The 19,262-nt window shown below is 38.8% G+C and overlaps 1 protein-coding gene across 1 annotated transcript in view; it reads left to right on the forward strand.

Annotated features, from left to right (window-relative positions):
* LOC122869714 (dachshund homolog 2-like) overlaps positions 1-19,262 on the forward strand; it is a 101,844-nt gene that overhangs the window by 60,018 nt on the left and 22,564 nt on the right. Inside the window, exon 3 of the mRNA XM_044182946.1 lies at positions 12,408-12,518. Within this exon, the coding sequence (XP_044038881.1) occupies positions 12,408-12,518 (111 nt within the window). The remainder of the gene's footprint in view (positions 1-12,407; positions 12,519-19,262) is intronic.

Consider the following 19,262-nt stretch of genomic DNA (forward strand, 5'->3'; position numbering starts at 1 on the left):
CCCTCTATCTCCTTCCTTCCATACCTCATTCTCTCCTTTATTTCCTTCCTTTATTTCAGCCTTCTCCCTCTATCCTTTGTCATTCCTACTTCTGTACTTCTCCTCTTTCCTGTCTCCCTCCTTTCTCTCCTTCCTTCCCCATTCTCTTTTATTTACTTCCCCCCTACCTTCCTTTTGACTGTCTCTCATTGTTCTTCTTCCTTCTCCCGCTCTCCCCGTCTTTTCTTCCCTCCTTCTTCCTTGAGTCATCTTCGTCCCACCTTTCTGCGCTGTCATTTCTAATTCAGTATTTCCTCCCTTCGTTTCTTTCTCTCTCCCCTTTTCTCTTTCTTTCTTTCCTCTAGCCATCGCCCTCCTTTCTCTCCCTTCTTCCTTTCTCCCCTCCATCCCTTTATTTCATTCTCTTCTCTCCCTCCTTCCTTGTTTTTCTCGCTACCTCCTTGCTTTTCTTTCTTTCCTTTTCTACTTCCTTCCTCTGATCCTTCCCTCGTTTTCTTTTCTCCTTTTCCCTTGCCCTTTTCATCTCCCTGCTTGCTTCCTTTCTTGTCTCCTTCAATCCTCCCTTTTTTACTTTTTACCCTCCTTCTTACTTCCTATCTTTCATTGTCACCCTCCGTTCTTGACTTCTTCCCTCTTTCCTTAATTTCTTCTTTCTTTCCCTCTCATTCATTTCTAACATCTCACCTTCCACACTCCCTCATAATGTCCTTTCCTCCACCCCTTCTTCCTCCCTCCTTTTTATCTCCCTTTCCTTCAACTTTTTTCTGTTCTGGTCCACCCTTTCTTCGCCTACTTCCTTATCTCCTATCATTCGTCCTTCCTTCCTACCCTGTTTTCCCTCCTTCCCTCTCTTTCATTTCTAACTTCACACCTGCCATCTTGCTCTCTTCTCTTCCACTCCTACCTTTTTCTTCTTCCTTGCATCCTTTTCTGTCTCTGTCTTTCGACCTTCCTTTTCTCCTTCCTGCCCTCTGTTTTTGTCTCCTTCTCATCCTTTCATTTCTCACTTGCCATCTCTGCCATCCCTTTTCCAACTTCATCTGCTTCTTCGTTTTCTTCCGTCCTTTCTTTCTCGCTCTTCTTCATCTCTCCCTTCCTCTTATTCTTCATCTCAATTCCATCTCCATCTCAACCTTCACTTCTCCTTCTCACCTCACTCTTTCCTTCAAATCTTTCATACCAATTTTCTTTTTCCTCTCCATCTTTCCCTCCCTCCCTCCATCCGTCCGTCCGTCCGTCCCCTTGACAGTGACTGTTGGCCTCTCCCCCCTCTCCAGGATAAATAAAACATGGTTGTGTTTAGTGACATATGGACACAGCTCACTGTGGCATACTAATGACACACACACACACACACATTACTGACTGCACATACACATCAGGTATGTTTGTGTGTGTGTGTGTGTGTGTGTGTGTTTGTCGAACATTAGTGGAACCCAGAGAAAACATTTGCTCACTTATGATCGCTCATTAGCTCTCTCTCACACACACACACACACACGCGCACACACACACACAGCACATATATACAACACACACACACTTGGCAGTCGTCGGATGTCGCATTCCGCCTCAGTCACACACACATGCAGAGTTGGTCGTCTTAGCGGCCCTGCGTCCATGGAGACGCCACGTTGCCGGGGGAGACGGGCTGTTGTTTACAACCTCGCGGGCGCCACAGCGATGGGGGGCATCGGCCAATCACAGATGGACATTTATCACACTGCTAGAAAACACAGAGCGAGAGAAGGAGAGAGAGTTTGGAGAAAATAGTGAGAAGAGAGAAAAGGATGAGAAGGGAAGGATAAACAGATGAGAGCAGAGAGGGAAAGAAGGGGAGGAATGAAATGAGAGAGAGGAGGAGATAGAGATGAGTATAAAGACATGAGAGAGGAAGAAGAAGACTACAGGAGGAGGGAAAGCTAGGTGGTTGTTGGTAAGATGGAAGGTGGAAGAAGGGAGCCACTTAGAAAAGGAAGAGATGGAAGAAAAAGTGAAGGAAGAGGAGGTGGGTGAAAAAGGAAGACATTTTGAAAGAGGGGGAAGGAAGAAGAACAGACAGAGGGAGGAAGTAAGATGCAAAGATAAGATGGTGGTATGGGAGGATGAAAGATAAAAGACGGAAGAAGTAAAGAAAGAAATGAAATGTTACAGGACAAAAAATTTAAGATAGAAAGAAAGGAAAGGAGGTGAAAAGAGACAAATAGATAATGGACGATGGAGCAGAGGAAGGAAGATGGAGGAAGAGAAGAAGAAACAGGCAAAAAGTGGGTGAAACAGAAGATGAGGCATAAACGACAACAAGAGGGATATCAGTTTAATTGGCCTCATCTTCCTTAACAAAGAAGCTGTGATGATAAGCGTGGGAGTGTGTGTGTGTGTGTGTGTGTGTGTGGTAACCTATGCAGGGTGCTGCGGCACTCATTTGACTTGTTAATTCACTTCAAAAACAGCTCAATGGTTTGCCTTGTCTTCTAACACATACACACACACACACACACACACACACACACACACAGAGCTACAAACACTTTGGATACAGAGACACAAACAAACCTACAAACACTTAATACACACGCGTATAAACACACACACTTCTTACAAAACACAAATACACTGCACAGACACACTCACAGTGCACAGACACGTGTTTTTGGCACAAACTTGCACAAATACACACATTTTGCAGTGACAAACATAAACATCAACACATCTGGCGCATGAGCGCACACACACACACACACACACACACACACACAAGTACTCTGTGTAGGTTACAGATGAAGTGCTTTCAATCTTGCCATGAAAAGAATACACTCATCTGAGGACTCTTATGTGCACCTGCAGAGCGAGAGAGAGGGTGGTAGATCGAGGGAGAGATGAAGGGGGAGGAGTGGGAAAGTGAGAGGAGAGAGAGAGGGGGCAGGGAGGGAGGAGGGCTGAAGAGGACTAAAGTGACATTAAGTCTTTTTCATCTCTCCTCCTCCTCTTTTTATTTTTCCACCTCCTGCATCACATTTTCCCTCTTTTTCTATACGAGGACTAAACACACACACACACACACACACCATGATCAGTGATGTGTGGCTGCTAGCGCCCCCCACTGGTGAGGAAACCATCAGTAGTTGAGTGAAAAGCTGCTCTAAAACGGGCAATAAAAGCTTGTTTTGATTCTTTTTTTTGCTCTAAAACACCTAACCGCACAGGAAATGATACAGGAACGTCAAACTACAGCAACAGAAAATACGTGGAAAAAGACTACACAGTCGACATCCACACAGTTAGATTGACAGCTGATCTCAGTGTTGTGGTGTTTCTCTACTGCATTTCACAGAGCAGTGAGCAACAAACAAAACAGGACTAAATAAACAACATAACTCTTTAAGATTACAATTTAATTTAATGATCCCTTGCTCATAAACAGCTAAAAGTGTGAAGTTCTGCCAGACCAAAATCAATGAGGTTATAAACTATAATAACCTGCAGCACACTTAATTAAAATAAAACACTCTGAATTGCTTGTTTTTACCAACCTGCAAGTAATGCTAATAAAAGAGGGCTGTTTGGTTCTGTGTAGAGTTGTTTTGTTTAAAAATTTGATGTCCACCAATTTGGTGTTTTGGTGGCTGTTAGAACACAACTCATAGTACAAAATCAGTGTTTGAAAGAAACGAAAACCCTTTGCACATTCGCGATCCACCATGTTTCAGAGATAAAAGAAATATAAATGTCTTTTATCTCAAATAGACACATAGTGCTACCTCTCGCCTTGATTTTTTTAGTTCTTTACTTTTCAAATTTAATATACAGCACTGACCTTAACTATTGACTTAAAACCCTAACCATTGACTTCAGAGAATATAGTCTCTAATCATTGAATTTAATCAGGTATTTTTGACTTTATTTGGTAACACATAACCCCTGACTTATATTTATTATATTCTGACTTTTTTTATATTGACTTTATTGAGCAATAGAACCCCTAACTACAGGCAATACAACCTCAGCCGATTTTACTTTATTAGGCAATAGAACCCTAACCATTGACTTTAAACAAGCAATAGAAGCCCCTAACCATTGACTTTATTAGGCAATAAAACCTCTAACCATTGATGTTAAATAGTTAATAGAACCTTTAACCAGTGACTTTTAACAAGCAATAGAAGAATCAATGTTAACAGACAAAAGAACCAATAATGAACGTCTTTAACTGGGAACAGAATCCTAAATCATTGACTTAATTAGACAATAGAACCCTTTACCAATCTTTATCAGGCAATATAACCCATAACAATTGACTTTAACAGAAAATAGAAACTCACCATTGACTTAGTAGGCAATAGAACCCCCAAGTATTGACTTTAAGACAAAAGAACCAATAATCACTGTCTTTTACAGGGAATAGAACCCCTTAACACTGAATTTTAACTGAACCTCTAACCACTGACTTAAATATTGACTTTTAGATAGATCCACTAACACTACAAGCTTTACTGTCTTACTTACTGTAGGTCATCAACCTACAAACCCAGTTGCTCTTCCAGTTCATATTGAAAAACGTAATGGAAAGTTCTAATTGAGTCTGACTAAACGCAGTGCTCAAGACTTCCTGTTGAGCTGTTTACAGACTCAAAAACATCTTATAGTCAAAGACTTGGCAAAAACAATTACTCTAAAGCCAGTGTCTATGTCTATTAGAGATGACACAAAATGGCCGCTTTAAAATGGTTCCAAATGGGCATTTGGACTTCCAGTGAAAGCTAAAGATGGGCGACCTAAGTGCCAGAGTGCGGAGCTGAAATCTATTTGACTCAGCACAAGAGCAATCGACTGCATTTGTAAATTGGCACTCCAAGTGCTCGCAGGAAGAAAGAAAAAAAACCCCCAGAAAAACAAAAAAGCCAGAATAGTGTGTTTCTATATTCAGAACACAAAGAGCAATTTCTCTGTTTTCCTGTTTGTTTTATTCAAAGTGTCACTCCGTCTCTGAGAGCGCATTCAGAGCACTTCGTCAGAGATGTAGGTGCAGTGGATTAAATATTTACAACCACGGCCAAATGGGGTGGGTTTCACGCGAGCTCAGGAGGGGGGTTTAGGACTCTCGAAGATCACCCAACAGCCTCCACCAGCAAACTCAAAGCTATTAAAGACCATCCTGACACACTGTGCTGTGGAAGGACACTGTCAGATCTCATTTAGAATATTGCCTGCCATGTAGTGGATGCTTTTACTGAAAAAGGCCTTACAGTAGCAGGAGAGGGTAGATGATATTTATGATGGTTGGCGTTAATGACGTGGTCTAACTGTTGTACTATGTAGGACAGAATCCTGGACATACAAATACGGGATGTGTTGAGAAGAAGACGTTTTGTTCGGTTTCCACGTGTACAAAATGAAGAAATTGCTTCAAGAGAGTGAAACGTATCTTGAACTTGAAAATCTCCAGTCTGTGTCTTCGTTACCTGATTGCCCACTCCTTCATTTAACCTACCTTCCTGCAAAAAGCTTAATTATTTTTGTTTTAATTTCATGCTGTCTTGCTGTGTCAGTCTTTCCCAACCAATTAAGCCCTTATTTTGAAAAGTCTGAAGTCAAACGTTTCGGCATTCAAAAGTTTAACTGCCATCAACATCTGCCAACAACAAAGTTGTAATTGACAACATGGCCTTTTTTATTTTCTCCTTTTGCTGTGGAGTTTCTGCTCTAATTTGTAGATTTTACCTATTAATCGAACAGTGTGGGTGAGACTGTTTCCTCATTTATGTAGGTGACGTTCTTTTAATCTTTTATTTAAACTTTATTTAATCAGGAAGTCTCTTGAGAAAGCATCTTGTCTGTTCAGCATTTTTTCTATCTCAGTCATTAGGAAACATTAATGTCTGTATGAAACTTTGTGCCAATCCATTTTGTTCAGTAGATGTTAGCGATATTTCACTGGATAAGTGACATATTGACCTGTTGGCAGTGCTAGAAGAAAAGTCATAGGATCACCAAAGTCATTAGTCATTATCCTGCGGCTGCCATGACTGTCTGTACCAAATTTCATGGCAATCCATCCAATATTTGCAGAGATGTTTCCGTCTGAACTAAAGTGGTGGATGAACCATGCCACTAGCATGGCTAACAAACAATGCTACGATGATTACAAATACAAAAACAGACAACATAACAAGGCCAAGAATACTGTCATATATAGCACAAAAAAGAGCAAAGAGATTATCCAGTTTAAATATACATATCAGTACTTCAGTCACAGAAAAATTGTGGACTTTTACATGAGGGCCAAAGTGATGAAAATAATCTACGTTAAAAAGTCTTTAAATCTCAACTTGTGGCCTTTTTAATCAGGCAGAGCAAAGTCATGATCATGTGAGCACTGGTGGGAAAAGTCCTCTCGATTTCTGATGAGTTGATTTCTCCGCCCCGGTGATGTTTATCATGTTATGCTGACGATTCACTTCTGTTCTGTCATAATCCTGTTTGTCCTTACACTTCCTCTTTTCATTCCTTCTTCCTGTCGTCTCCTCCTTTCTCTCTTTCGTCCTTCAGAAAGCATTAGGATGCACGTGAACGAAAAAGAGATCGGTAAACAATGTATGGACAACCCACAGGGGACCACTGAAACACACACTGACTGGAATATATTTATTCTCTCTCTTACACACACACACATAGGTTCTATATGATGCATGTGTCTTTGAAGCAGTCTGTCAATCAATCACACACTAATTCCCAAGGTTCCGTGGTCGCCATTAGCGACAGGGTCGATGCTCGGTAACCGTGGACACAGCGGACAGCCATCGATCTGAGAGAGAGTGTGTGTGTGTGTGTGTGTGTGTTTAGTCATGATGGAGAACAGTGTTGTGGCTCTGCCTACTATTGATTGTCTTCTGGTTGCATTGAGGCGAAGCGGGCGTTCTGACTCTGTGTCCAAGTGTGTGTGTGTGTGTGTGTGTATTAGTGTGTAGGGCTGTTTCTTGTATCTGTATATGCATCTTTGTGTGTGTGTGTGTGTATTAGTGTGTATGGCTGTTTCTTGTATCTGTATATGCATCTTTGTGTGTGTGTGTGTCTCAAGGTGTTCGTCAGTAATCAATGTGTGAATGCAGTCCTGACCCCACAGATGGACTCCATTTTCCATTTTTATTCCCGTCCTCTTTTCTCTCATCTTTTTTTCCTGTTACCAAGGCTGTGTTTGAAACCGCATACTAACATCCTGCCTACTACATACTCAATCATTATGTACCACATACTGCCTACTCAATGATCGATTAAGTATGCCAATATCAGCAGACTGTTCACACTGAAGTATACTCATGCAAGACAGTCATGTGCCTGCATCACATGATCGCCATTGCACAGTCTGAAGAGATGCAATGCATTGTGGGGCGGTTGAGTAAGTCCAGTAAGCTCACGGCGCATACTCAGAAATTCTTGCTAATCTAGTAAACATCCGGGCATTTCTCGCGTACACAAAATCTACATACTATGCAGCTGGAACACACTACATACTCAATTTGACGTCATACTTAGTATGAATACTACGTTAATATGCGATTCCAAACACATCCCATGTATTGATTCTTAAATTTTAAAAACTTTATTTGCAAACATTTCCACTTCCAGCAAAACAGAAACAGCTTGTTTTTACCAGCCTGCAAGAAATTACTGTTACTGGTTTTGTTGGACATGTTTTTTCGGTTGGTTTACCACTTTGGTCCGGACTCAAATGTCTCAACATCTACTAGACTTATTGGCACAAACTTTGGTACCAACATTCATGGTCCCAAGAGGATGTATTCTAATGACTCACATTTGTGGTTTTGAGTGAAATGTCTTTAACTATTGGATGGATTGCCATACATTTTGGTACACACATTCATGTTCCCCTCAGGATGAATTCTAACAACTTTGGTGGTCCCTCAACATTTCATCTAGCGCCATCGTCGGGTCAAAGTTTTAATTTGTCCACTACTTTGCTTTATGACCAAATACCTGCAAAACTAATGACATTCCCATCAGCTTCAGCTGTACTTTGTGTTTAGTGCTAATTAGCAAATCTAGCATGCTAACATGCTAAACTAAGAAAGTGAACATGGTAAACATTATACCTGCTAAACATCAGCATGTTGCCACTGTCATTGTGAACATATTAGCATGCTGACGTTAACATTTTGCCCAAAGCATCGCTGTGCCTGAGTACAGCCTCACAGAGCTGCTAGCATGACTTTTTAAATGAGGTGTCTTCATTTGAAATGTCCACATATACTGTTATAAACAATTTTTTACAGGAAACCTTTCATTTAAATTAAATAAGTCAAGTTTAAAAGTTTAAATATCAGTTTTACTTTAAATTCTGAATATATAAATAGTTATTACTTTGTAGTAGAGCTGAAGATTCTGTCAATTAATTGATTAGTTGATGGACAGAAAATTAATTGGTAACTATTTTGATAATCAATTATTTGGTTATGTCATGTTTTAAGTATAGATGCCAAACATTTTCTGGTTCCAAAAAAAAAAAAAAAAAAAAAAAAGATTTGCTGCTTTTCTCTGTTTAATATCATTTAAACTGAATCTTTATGTTTTGGACTGTTGGACAAGTTGTCACCTTGGGTTTTGGGAAACTGTGATGGGAATTTTCCCATTTAGACCATGAGTTTAATCGATTAATCAAGAAAATAATTGTCAGATTAATGGACACTGATACTGTTAGTTGCATTTCTTGCAGACTACCACAGTACTTACTTATTTATACACAATACAAATTGTAGGAATTTTTAAAACTTTTAATAGATTTATTTTAAATCTGCAGTTTAACATTTTACCACCCACTGTTGGCCAGAGGATGCTAGCACACTGTAGAACTCATAAGTTACAGGAATATAAACATGCAAAATACTGTATGTGTCAATAGATCAGACTCTCCTCTGTCAGTCAGGCACAACATGCACAACAGCATGTACAACATACACTTTAAAAATCTGATGTCTCCCTACCTTCAAAGCAGTCTAACAATCTAATAAATAAATCTTTAAAAAGAGTCTAACAATCAAAAATAGTTTTTGATTTGTTTATTGTTGTTATAATTTAGGAGGACATAGTTCAAGGTGTAAAGGAGTTTCAAAACAAGAAATCTTCTGGGCAAACAGAAGAACAGCTGTGCTCAAAGGGAACTGAAATGACCGACCCAAAGCTCACTTTACGTTAAAAAATGTCATAATGCATTACGGCCCATTACGTGAGAGTTTAAGCATTATAAACACATTTAATATGCGTGAATTTGAAAAACATCACTTTTCATTTAACATAACTTCTATCCTTGGTTTCTCACTTCTTCATTCCTTGTTTTCCGATACAACAGCACCCGATGTTGTTCCTCCCTGTTTCTCTTATCTATTTGACCTCTGTGCCTTCATCCATCCCACTTCTTCATGTCACTCATTCTTCTTTGTGACTGTTTTTCCAGACCCCTCTCGTTTTCTCTCGCCTTTCCATCTTTATATCCTCTTGTCTCCATCTTTTTCCTATTTCTTCTTCCTTTCACATCAATCCTACTTCTTTCCTTCCCTTGTTCTCTCCGTCATTTTTCGCCTTTCAGTCTTCCTCAGCCTCATTTAGTTTTTTTCATTCTCTTCCCCTTTTTAATGCATTTTTCATGAGCATGTTTACATCCTCTGCTGTAGTGGGAAACAAAATTAATACATTTAAAGTTGTTGTATAGCATAGCTTGTAGCACCAGTAAAAACAGAAAAAGCGTTTTTAACTGCTTCCCCCAATAAAAAAAAAAACTGTTCACATTATTTACATCCGATTAATACTATTTGCTATAACCTTCATTTTATGTGTGCTTGTGAGCAGCAGCTCCTTATTGTCCTCTATTCATCTTCTCCGTTTTTGGCCTCCTTTCCTCCATCCTGTTCCTCCATTTCTTTCCTCCTCCTCTCTCTCAGCAGGACAGCAGACAATACGTCTGGTCACTCTGCCCCAGGCTCTTTGACTGGATCTCTTTCTTTCGGTCTATTCTCCCTTTTCCTTTCCTACTCAGTAGCTTTTCCTCATTACAGCATGTGTACTTGTGAAACAGATATATTATAAATCACTTACTGGTGGATTCTGGAAGAGTTCTGTTCGAAATCAGAGTCTGATTTAAGATCCATTGTCAGGTGGCATTTCAATTTGAAATAGTCGGCTCTTTTAGAATCACAACTAAATAACTTACTTAGAAATAAAAGGAATAAAGTAGAAAGTAATAAAATTGATACATATTTTTCCCATGTCATAAGGTACACATATTTAAATATACATGTATTCATTAAATTGCTAGTTTTTTTCCCTGGAAAACTAGTTATAAACCTACATTATTTTGGCAATGATTTTCTTGGCAACTTACTGGCAGCGGAAACAAGCTGATTGTTATTGCTGATTGTAACTTATTAGCAAACACATCCAGCAAATAGCATTTATTTCGTGTTGTGTTTCTGACCAATATTTACTCTTTTTACGCTCTGTTTTTGGTCTCCACCAACTCTGGAGGGAAATATCTGGCGCTTTAGCTGCTAAATGCTCCACTATGTTCACCAGCTAGTTGCTAACTGTGTCTGTGTACCGTTGGGTGCTCAGGTTTTGTGTGTGTGTTTTTTATTGAAAATGCGCATAAAAACATGACGTGACTCATTGTGACCTCATCCTGCACTATTGTTTATTTACAAATAAAGTACAAAAACAATCAAAATCACCATTTTAAAAATAATGTAAATGTTTTCTGGAGTTAGCTCATCAGCTAATTCACACCCGTAGTCAACACAACTAAAACCGCACAAAACAGATAAAAATGATTACAGTATATATACCCTAACATTTCAATGTGGTTGTGAACACAAACACACATAAGTAATAGGTTTATAGTTTAAAATGATCCCTCTCTGCGATATGTCTGTAATGGTGACCTCATCAGCAAATAAAACAAACAAGCTGCCACTTTCATTCCTTAACTTAACTTCTATTGGTCCATTATTTTATCACATTATGAAAAAAAAAACACCTTTACACTATGAATTATCTAGAAAGGAGTCTCAGTGTGTCTAGAGACAAGATGGAATAAAGTAGGTCTCCACACGGCACGATCAAAAAAATTACTTATGTTCTTTCATTCTAATAAATTCATGAAACTTAAAGTTAATTTTAAATGAAAACAGGTTGAAAAAAATCTTTTACAAGCCACACTGACATGAGATCAGACTACAGTAACATCAAGTATCAGTGTTTTTCCTTCCTTTTACCCACTTTAAAAAAAAAAAAGAATTAGATAAAAAAAACAACTTTTTTTAGTGTTGAACTGTAAGTTTTTAACTTTGAACCTCTGTAGTTAATTGAGGAACTCCACTTTGGTTTAACCTGCACACAACACCCTCTTTCTCTCTTCCACACCTCCCCCCCCTCCTCCATCCATCCCTCCATCCTGCTTTAAATTAAATTTCAAACAACGCGACAACTCCTCCCTCCCTCCCCCTACTCCTTTTCCCCCCTCCCTCTATCTTGTTTTCTTTATAGCTTGCAGACAACTGTACTGTGTGTGTGTAATGGACATTCCTCCAAGGCCGTCAACCGTGACCAGGCAAAAAACCCTACACACACCTACACACACACACACACACACACACACACACACACACACACACACACACACACACACACACACACACACACACACACACACACGTATGCACAGATAAGCATGCATGCATTCTCTCAAACACACACATTTATACATGAAAGCAAACTGTACATACACACTCAGCACGACGCAAAAGCTCACGTGCACACTTACAAACATAATAGTGTATTTACACAAAGCATGCTCTCTCTCTCTCTCTCACACACACACACACACACACACACACACACACACACACACTCACTCTCACTCTGCTGGTTGTTGTGTATAGAAGTCAGTTCCAGGTCAGTGCACAGAGCCAGGGATCTTAGTCCATACAAAAGAGTGTGTGTGCGTGTAGCGGTGGGTGCATGTTCTCTGTGTGTGTGTGTGTGTGTGTTGTTTATACATGTGTGTATCAGTGAATATACATCAGCCTCGAGGCGTCTGAAACAGCACTCACACCCTGAAACACTTCAACAAAACGCTCAAACTGAAAAGAAAATTTTGACAGCGACAGCCGAGCGCGAGTGTCAGTATGTGTGTCACAGCTCACTACAAAGCATCATGGGTAAAGGCAGGCGGCACCTGTGAGGATAGTAGCTGATGGATTTTAGGGGAGCTGATGGTATGAATTCCAACACCGGTTCGACAATTATGGGCGTCTTACCTCTGTGAGAGTGTGTGCTGCTACAGATGTCTGTCATGAAGATGATGACGGTAACTGTGTGTGTGTGTGTGTGTCTCACAGGCCTGACAGCAGCAGCCATGGCCGAGCTACAGAAGCTGCAGAAGATGAAGATGATGATGAGTCTCCAGAACGGCAACGAGTCGGACAACGACGACTTACACTCCAATACAGGTAACACACACACACACACACACACACAAGCAAAAACACACAAAACCCGATGTTAAGTACATTCACTCAAGTATTTAAGCACTTAAAGAGTAACTAAACCCCCAAACCAGTTTTTTCAGCTGAAAACCGATATGGGTATTTAGTAGTGTTGTTGATGGATTCAGGTCTAAATCTTGACATTTTAGAGCAAAGTATTTGAATGCTACGTGTTGTGTTATAAATATGCAAAGTGGCCGCCCTCTACAAGTTGAAACCCGACTATTGCAAGTGAATTTTGCTGTTGGCTGATCTGGAGGCAGGTGACGTATGTCTGGGGGCAGCTTTCGTCACCACCACCACCCCCCCCCCATTTGAAAAGTCACATGTCAAACGGTTTGCTGCTTTGATTGGTTGTAGCATCAAGTCTGCAGGTCCATGCAGCGCAACGCACCAGGCTCACGAAACTCAGATCAAACATGAATCCAGATTCTGTTACTGCATTGCCTATTTCCTGCCTCACTGTTTTCAGAAACACATTTTAGTGTACTGTTTAGCTGTAATCTGAGAAAGCTTGTAACCAGGCCACCGTCTTTTTCCTGCTTGAAAACGGACCAAACCCCATCGCTCAGCGCTACGTAACGCCACACATTTCGTTGCTCTGATTGGTTGTATTTTTTTGAATTTCCAGGGTAGAGACACTTCAGCCAAAACTTTGGGGCTTAGTTACTCTTCAGGTACAGTTTTGAGGTACTTGTACTGTACTTGAGTAATTCCATTTTATGCTACTTTACTTTTATACTTTACACTACATTTCAGAAAGAAATTGTACTTTATTACACCATGAATAAAGTTTACTGGACAGGACATATGGAAATCTGTTCACTGAAATAATTAACATTTTCATAATTTTGACGCATGGCATAAAACTCTTTTAAGGGTCAAATATCTTAGTTTCTATCTTCTGCTACCTTCGTATTCATTTACTCTACTGTCCATTGTCACACCTCCACCTTTCTCTTCTTTCCTGAGTCCCCCCCCCCCCTACTTCACCCAACATAACATAACAAACTGTAAAACATATCGATGGCTGCGGGGAGGAACCAAAGACAGAAGAGAAAGTATTATTTAGTATTGAAATTCGACCCGAGCTCGTGTCACAGATAGTCTCTTCACTGTGATCATTTACACCGACTGCAAACATATGGACACATGACGGAGACCTCCATTACATAAACGTGCATGTGCATGTTATGTAAGAGCTTCTTCTGTCATTTGCTCATTTTTTTTGTTTCCTCGCTTCAGATTTCCCTTCAACCCCCCCCCAACATTTATTTAACAGTACAGTCTTGTTGATACAGTATATGAGCATCCTAAACGAAATGCACAAGGTTGTGAAAATTGCACTTATATTGTGTTTTTGCTCAGTAAAAAGAAATCAAAGGCAAATCAGTGCCTTTGTCTATGTCACTCTCAACCTCATGATGCCTCTGCTCACATTGTGATAACATTAACGGTATTTACGGAAATTACTGTAAATACCTCACTGAAGACCTGCTGATGTACAGGGAAGGGTTTCCATTGCTTAATATTCCTAAACATCCAAAAACTCATACATGAACAATATATTATACAATATTCAGAGCTATATTTTAGGGAAACTGCTAGTCTACTGTAAATATTGAGTTTCAGGAAAAAATACTGCATTTATAAGCAGTAATAAACATTTATTAAATGTTGATAACACACTTTAATGCAGATATAAGTGTTCATTAATGTATTTTCCAACAACTAACTCCTCCTGTGGGCTCCCATAAGTGGAAAATATATTTTATACATCATTTACAATATAATGTTGTCTTCATAGGAGAAATCATAATTGTTGAAAAATACTGTACATCAATAAACACTCAAATGTCCTTATATCTGCTTACATTATAGTGGTTTAATGCTAAATAAATGGGGACTCAAAGTAAAGTGTTACCTAAGTTTCTTATTTTTATCTTTTGTTTCATTAATAGCCAAGTAATCATACTGAATTGCTGTTTTGTTTCACTTCATTATTCAGTTTGACACTGTGTTCATGTTAGCCATTTTCAGTTTGCGGGAGGTTTATTTTGCCCTAAATCATCAGTAACTAGTGGTGTATCTGTCCCTGTAAGGGACACTGTGTATGCGCTATCACTGGTGTGCTACAGCTAGATCTTCCTGTCTTCTGTTAGAAGGTGCAGGTGAACAACTTTAATGGAAAAAGGACATTGCTCTTCTTTAACAACACTCTCCAATACCTTATTACCTGTAATTGTATCTGGAAATACACAACACATATGTGCAGGCTAAATATAGATAAATGGTAAAATACTGATGCAATAATCACACTTGGGTCCAAAAGGTGACCTTGAATACACAATAATTTAAATAAGAACAACAAATACTGAATATTTATAACACAAATTGGTCCAGTACTTAAGAGAGTACATTAGCAAAGTAAGCACGACCACACACACACTCGTGGTCTCCAGTGCTATCTTAAAATATTGCTAACTGTTAGCTGCAACAACTGCAATGTTTTGGGACATAACACCCATTAACATATGGCTATTTAACTGTTACTTCTTCAACTGCAGGTATGGAATGTATGCACCAAGTATGATTTCTTTAGCATGTGTAGTTTTTGAGATATTGATGCTTTTATCTAAACCCCCTTCAACCACCATTTTTTTAACCATTTTCACCCCCCCAAAATATTCAATAGTTCAAAAAGGTTGAATGCATGCTAGACCGTAAAACTTAATTTTAAAGCCAAGCCCCAATTAGACGCCGATCCCTTTTTACTGGCCGGGTGTGGCTACACGCTTTGATAAATAAACACAGGTCTCAATTAAACGCCGGGTAAAGTTTTTATAGAAGGTCTTTTAATGTATAAAAAACCGGGTCGCCCGCTTGAGCTAGTTCTAAGCTGCTTAGATTGCGCATACGAATATAAATGTTTAAACCTTTGTCCATATGGACATGCTACACATCGTTAGATCGGTTAGATTCTCCCAATTCAATTGTTCAGTTCATTTTACGGAAACCATGAGCGCCAAAGTAAAACTCATTCAGTTTTAAGGGCACTGTAAACGAGAGAAGAAAAAAAAGTGGTGACTCCTTACCTTTTGAAGTGGTCATAAAGTCAGAATATGTGTCTATTCCTCGGTTATTTACCATATTTCCCATCTTTACTGAGCAAGAGTTTTGTGCAAAAGTAATTCAAGACCTGTCCCATATAGACAGGTTGAGTTCAGTGATTGAAACAAATAAAAGCCCAGGCTATTAATTGAAGTTTTACGGTAATGTCCTACTTATGCTGCACATATGAGAGTTAGAACTACTTTTTTGTAGCTGTATGTGGCAGTAGCCTAGATACGTGCCAAAAAACAACAGGAAGAAAATAAAAAATATAATAATAATAATAATAATAATAATAATAAAGAGCGAAGAGAAAACGTGTGGATGCTTGCAGCAATTATCCTTGACTGTCTGATTATAATGTTCAGTCTAAAAGTGTCTATCAGGTAAAGATACTAAAGTACTAAGTGACATACATAAAAACAAAGACTTAACACACACACACACACTTTCCAGCTAACTCCATCTCTGCTGTGTTTGCTTCTCTGAATTATTAAAAAGACAGAAAACAAAAAGCAAAGAGAAAAGAAAGGGAGAGAGAGAGCGTGCAATCCTTCCTTCTGTTTTCACCCAGACACAGTGTTTCTATTTTTCTTTCTCCTCTTCCATTTCTTCAGCTGACCTGGCAAATGGGCTGCTAGAGTTACACTTCCTCTATTCTCTCATTTTATTCTCTTTTGCCCTGTCGTTTTTTATTTATTCCCTCCTGCTCTTCTTCCTTCTTTTATTTCAGTGTTTTTTGTTTTGTTTTGCGAGTGCGTGGAAAGCCTTCTTTTCATTGTCCGACCTTATTTTCTTTGTAAGAGACACTCACACCGGCCTGGGAAACTCCAGCGGACAATGGAGCAGAGGAACAAGTGTACGAATGAAAAAGAAAATAAAGCGAGGGAGGACAGAGGGGGGAAATAGACTCATAATGAGAGAAAGGGATATTTAGGGCGAGAGAAAATGGGGGGAAAGAAAAGATGTTTTGGTGTTTGATGGGTGAAAGTCGATAGCTCTGGTAGTCATACTTGTTTTGGGCTTTTTTTCATCATAGAAATGAGATAAACAGAGGGATGAATGAGAGGAGTGATGGAGAAAGAGAGGCACATGTGCTCATAGATGCGTTTCCCATATACTGGACACAACCTCTCTCATTGTTAAAGTAAATTAAATATGGCGGCAGATAATAAGAATGACATCACATTTTAATGTATCACATGTATCGTGCCACCTCCAGGGCTCTGCAGAGTTTTGACTTTTATTCACAGTAAAATAAATAAATAAATGGAGGTTGGATGGTGTTTTGTGATTTTTGGAGAGGTGTATTTATGTGTGTATCTCCATCACACAAATTGAGGCTTTTACGCGGTCTTTAATGTTTATGGACCAATCTTTGAGTGTTAAAGTCTGACGTTCAGACACCTTTACAGCTACTGTAGATTTTTCATCAAAGAGTGGCTTTGTGGCTTCCTCTTATTTGGCGTTAGATTTGTTTGAGCGGCATAAGAGCGAGAGACTAATATTAATATCGAGAGCACATATTGTTTTTTTTTTTTCATCCATGAAATCTCCCGTTTAAACGTAATGCAAAATGAATATACTATTCATCATATCATTATCATGCTGGCTTTCCAATTTTCTGAGAGGTAAGACAACATTTTTCTTTTTTTTTTTTAGACAAAAGATTTATAGATTTTGTTTGCATATTTTGGCATGCCAACTCATGGCCTACAGTCCAGTAGTTGTTAGGAAACTTCTCTCACTCCGACAGCTGCCACAGGGCTTTTATGCAGGTCGCTGTCCAGGATCATTAGACAATTACATTGACATTTCTGGTAGAGATCCCGGTAAATGTTTTCGATAACTGAGTTAAACTGAAGAGTGTTTAAAACCTGAAAGACAGCTAGTTTTGTGATGGAGTATGTGTAGAAGTGTTTGACCATCATCTATATTAACTCAAGGTTTTATCTGGTGACATGTGGACAAAAAAAGATGTGGGTCTAAACTTAAGACTTGCACCAAGATGGAAAGAGTAAAGACGTACTTTTAGCAAGTACATTTGAATTAAACTGAACTGAATTAAACTCAAGTGGACTGAGAGCAAAAGAGCAAGTTAGTGAAAGAGAAGAGAAGGCAGAGGTAGATGGAGAGATGGAAGGAAATCCAAAAAGAGAGAAAAGAAAGTGACGGAGGAGAGAGAATAAAAGAGAGGCAGAGAAGAAGAGGACAAGGCCAAGGAAAAATTAAGTGTGTGTGTGTGTGTGTGTGAGAACATCTGCCCATCTGTTTATACTTCTTTTCTTCCCTGGTGTAAATGGCAGAAGGGATGAGGCCCAGCTGTCATCTACACACACACACACATGCACACAGCGCAGGGAATTCAGTAGGCAATAATAGAGAGAGACGGTTGCTAATTCAAACTAATGGAGGGAGATGAAGATGGATGAGAGAGGGAACAGGGGAGCAGAGAGAAATGTGGAGGGCGAGAGAGGCAGCGTTAGAGAGAGAGAGAGGGGGGGAAGACAGGAGTACAGGAATGAAGGTGTGAAAAGTGATTGTTTAAAGATATTTTCAAACTTTATCCTGAAGATAAGACTGGTTTAATAATAATCATGATGATAATGATCATTATCATACTCATAATAACTTTGTATTAATTGACACAATATAATGGTTTATTAATGCTTACATCATTTCTAAGTAATTAAGAAATGTATTTGATTTACTGTAATTAAACGGTTTGTGGCCAGTTTGTAAAAAAAACATTGTTTATAGCAATTCAAACCAATAAACACTTTTTATTTTATGTTTAAAAAAATAAGCAGATCAGTTAAACTAATTTCTTGTTGAGTTTCCTGCTGTAAGAATGCACTTTTCACATCAGGTTACAGTAAAAAGGTACTCTTGTGTTGAGTTCTCAGAATTGCAAAAAAACTAAATAAGCATGTTGTGTGTAATATATGTAACAAAATAATTAGTAATAATGTTATTAAATGCAAATGTTTTCCTCTTAGATTTTCATGTATTATGAGTGTTTTTTAAAATTCAAATTCCACCTATTCCTTTTTGAAAACTAAAAACAGAAAATAATAAGTCCTAACCTTTTTATGATCAATATCAACCAATGCTTAGAATGAGTTTAAGATACACTTCATGGTTTTGTTTCAGTTTCCAATAGTGCCACAAAACCCTAATATCCTCACAGATCATGGAAACTCAACATTAAACCGTACTGAGTTTCTAAACATCAACAATTTGGATATAGACGGTTCTAAATCTGTGTGCCAGGTACAGCACATTAACCTGCAGGTAACCACACCAACAATACTTCAACAAAAGGCTTCACCTAACCTTGGATTAACCTGACCATAAACAAACGTAATTTAAGAAATACTTTATCAATGAATTTTAATCATGGTCTGTTGCTCCTTTTACAAGTAGCCATGGTATAAATGCAATGCAGTCTGAGGTGTCCTGATATAGAGAATAATGGACTTTGCTTCCACCGTGTCAATTTACCGTTCACCGAGCTCCTCCCCCGAACGGTGATTGTCCAATCATAGCTTCAAAACTGTGACTAGGCTTCTCCACATGTTGAAGCATTGTGTATTT

Source organism: Siniperca chuatsi, linkage group LG22, assembly GCF_020085105.1.
Source record: "Siniperca chuatsi isolate FFG_IHB_CAS linkage group LG22, ASM2008510v1, whole genome shotgun sequence".
NCBI lineage: Eukaryota > Metazoa > Chordata > Actinopteri > Centrarchiformes > Sinipercidae > Siniperca > Siniperca chuatsi.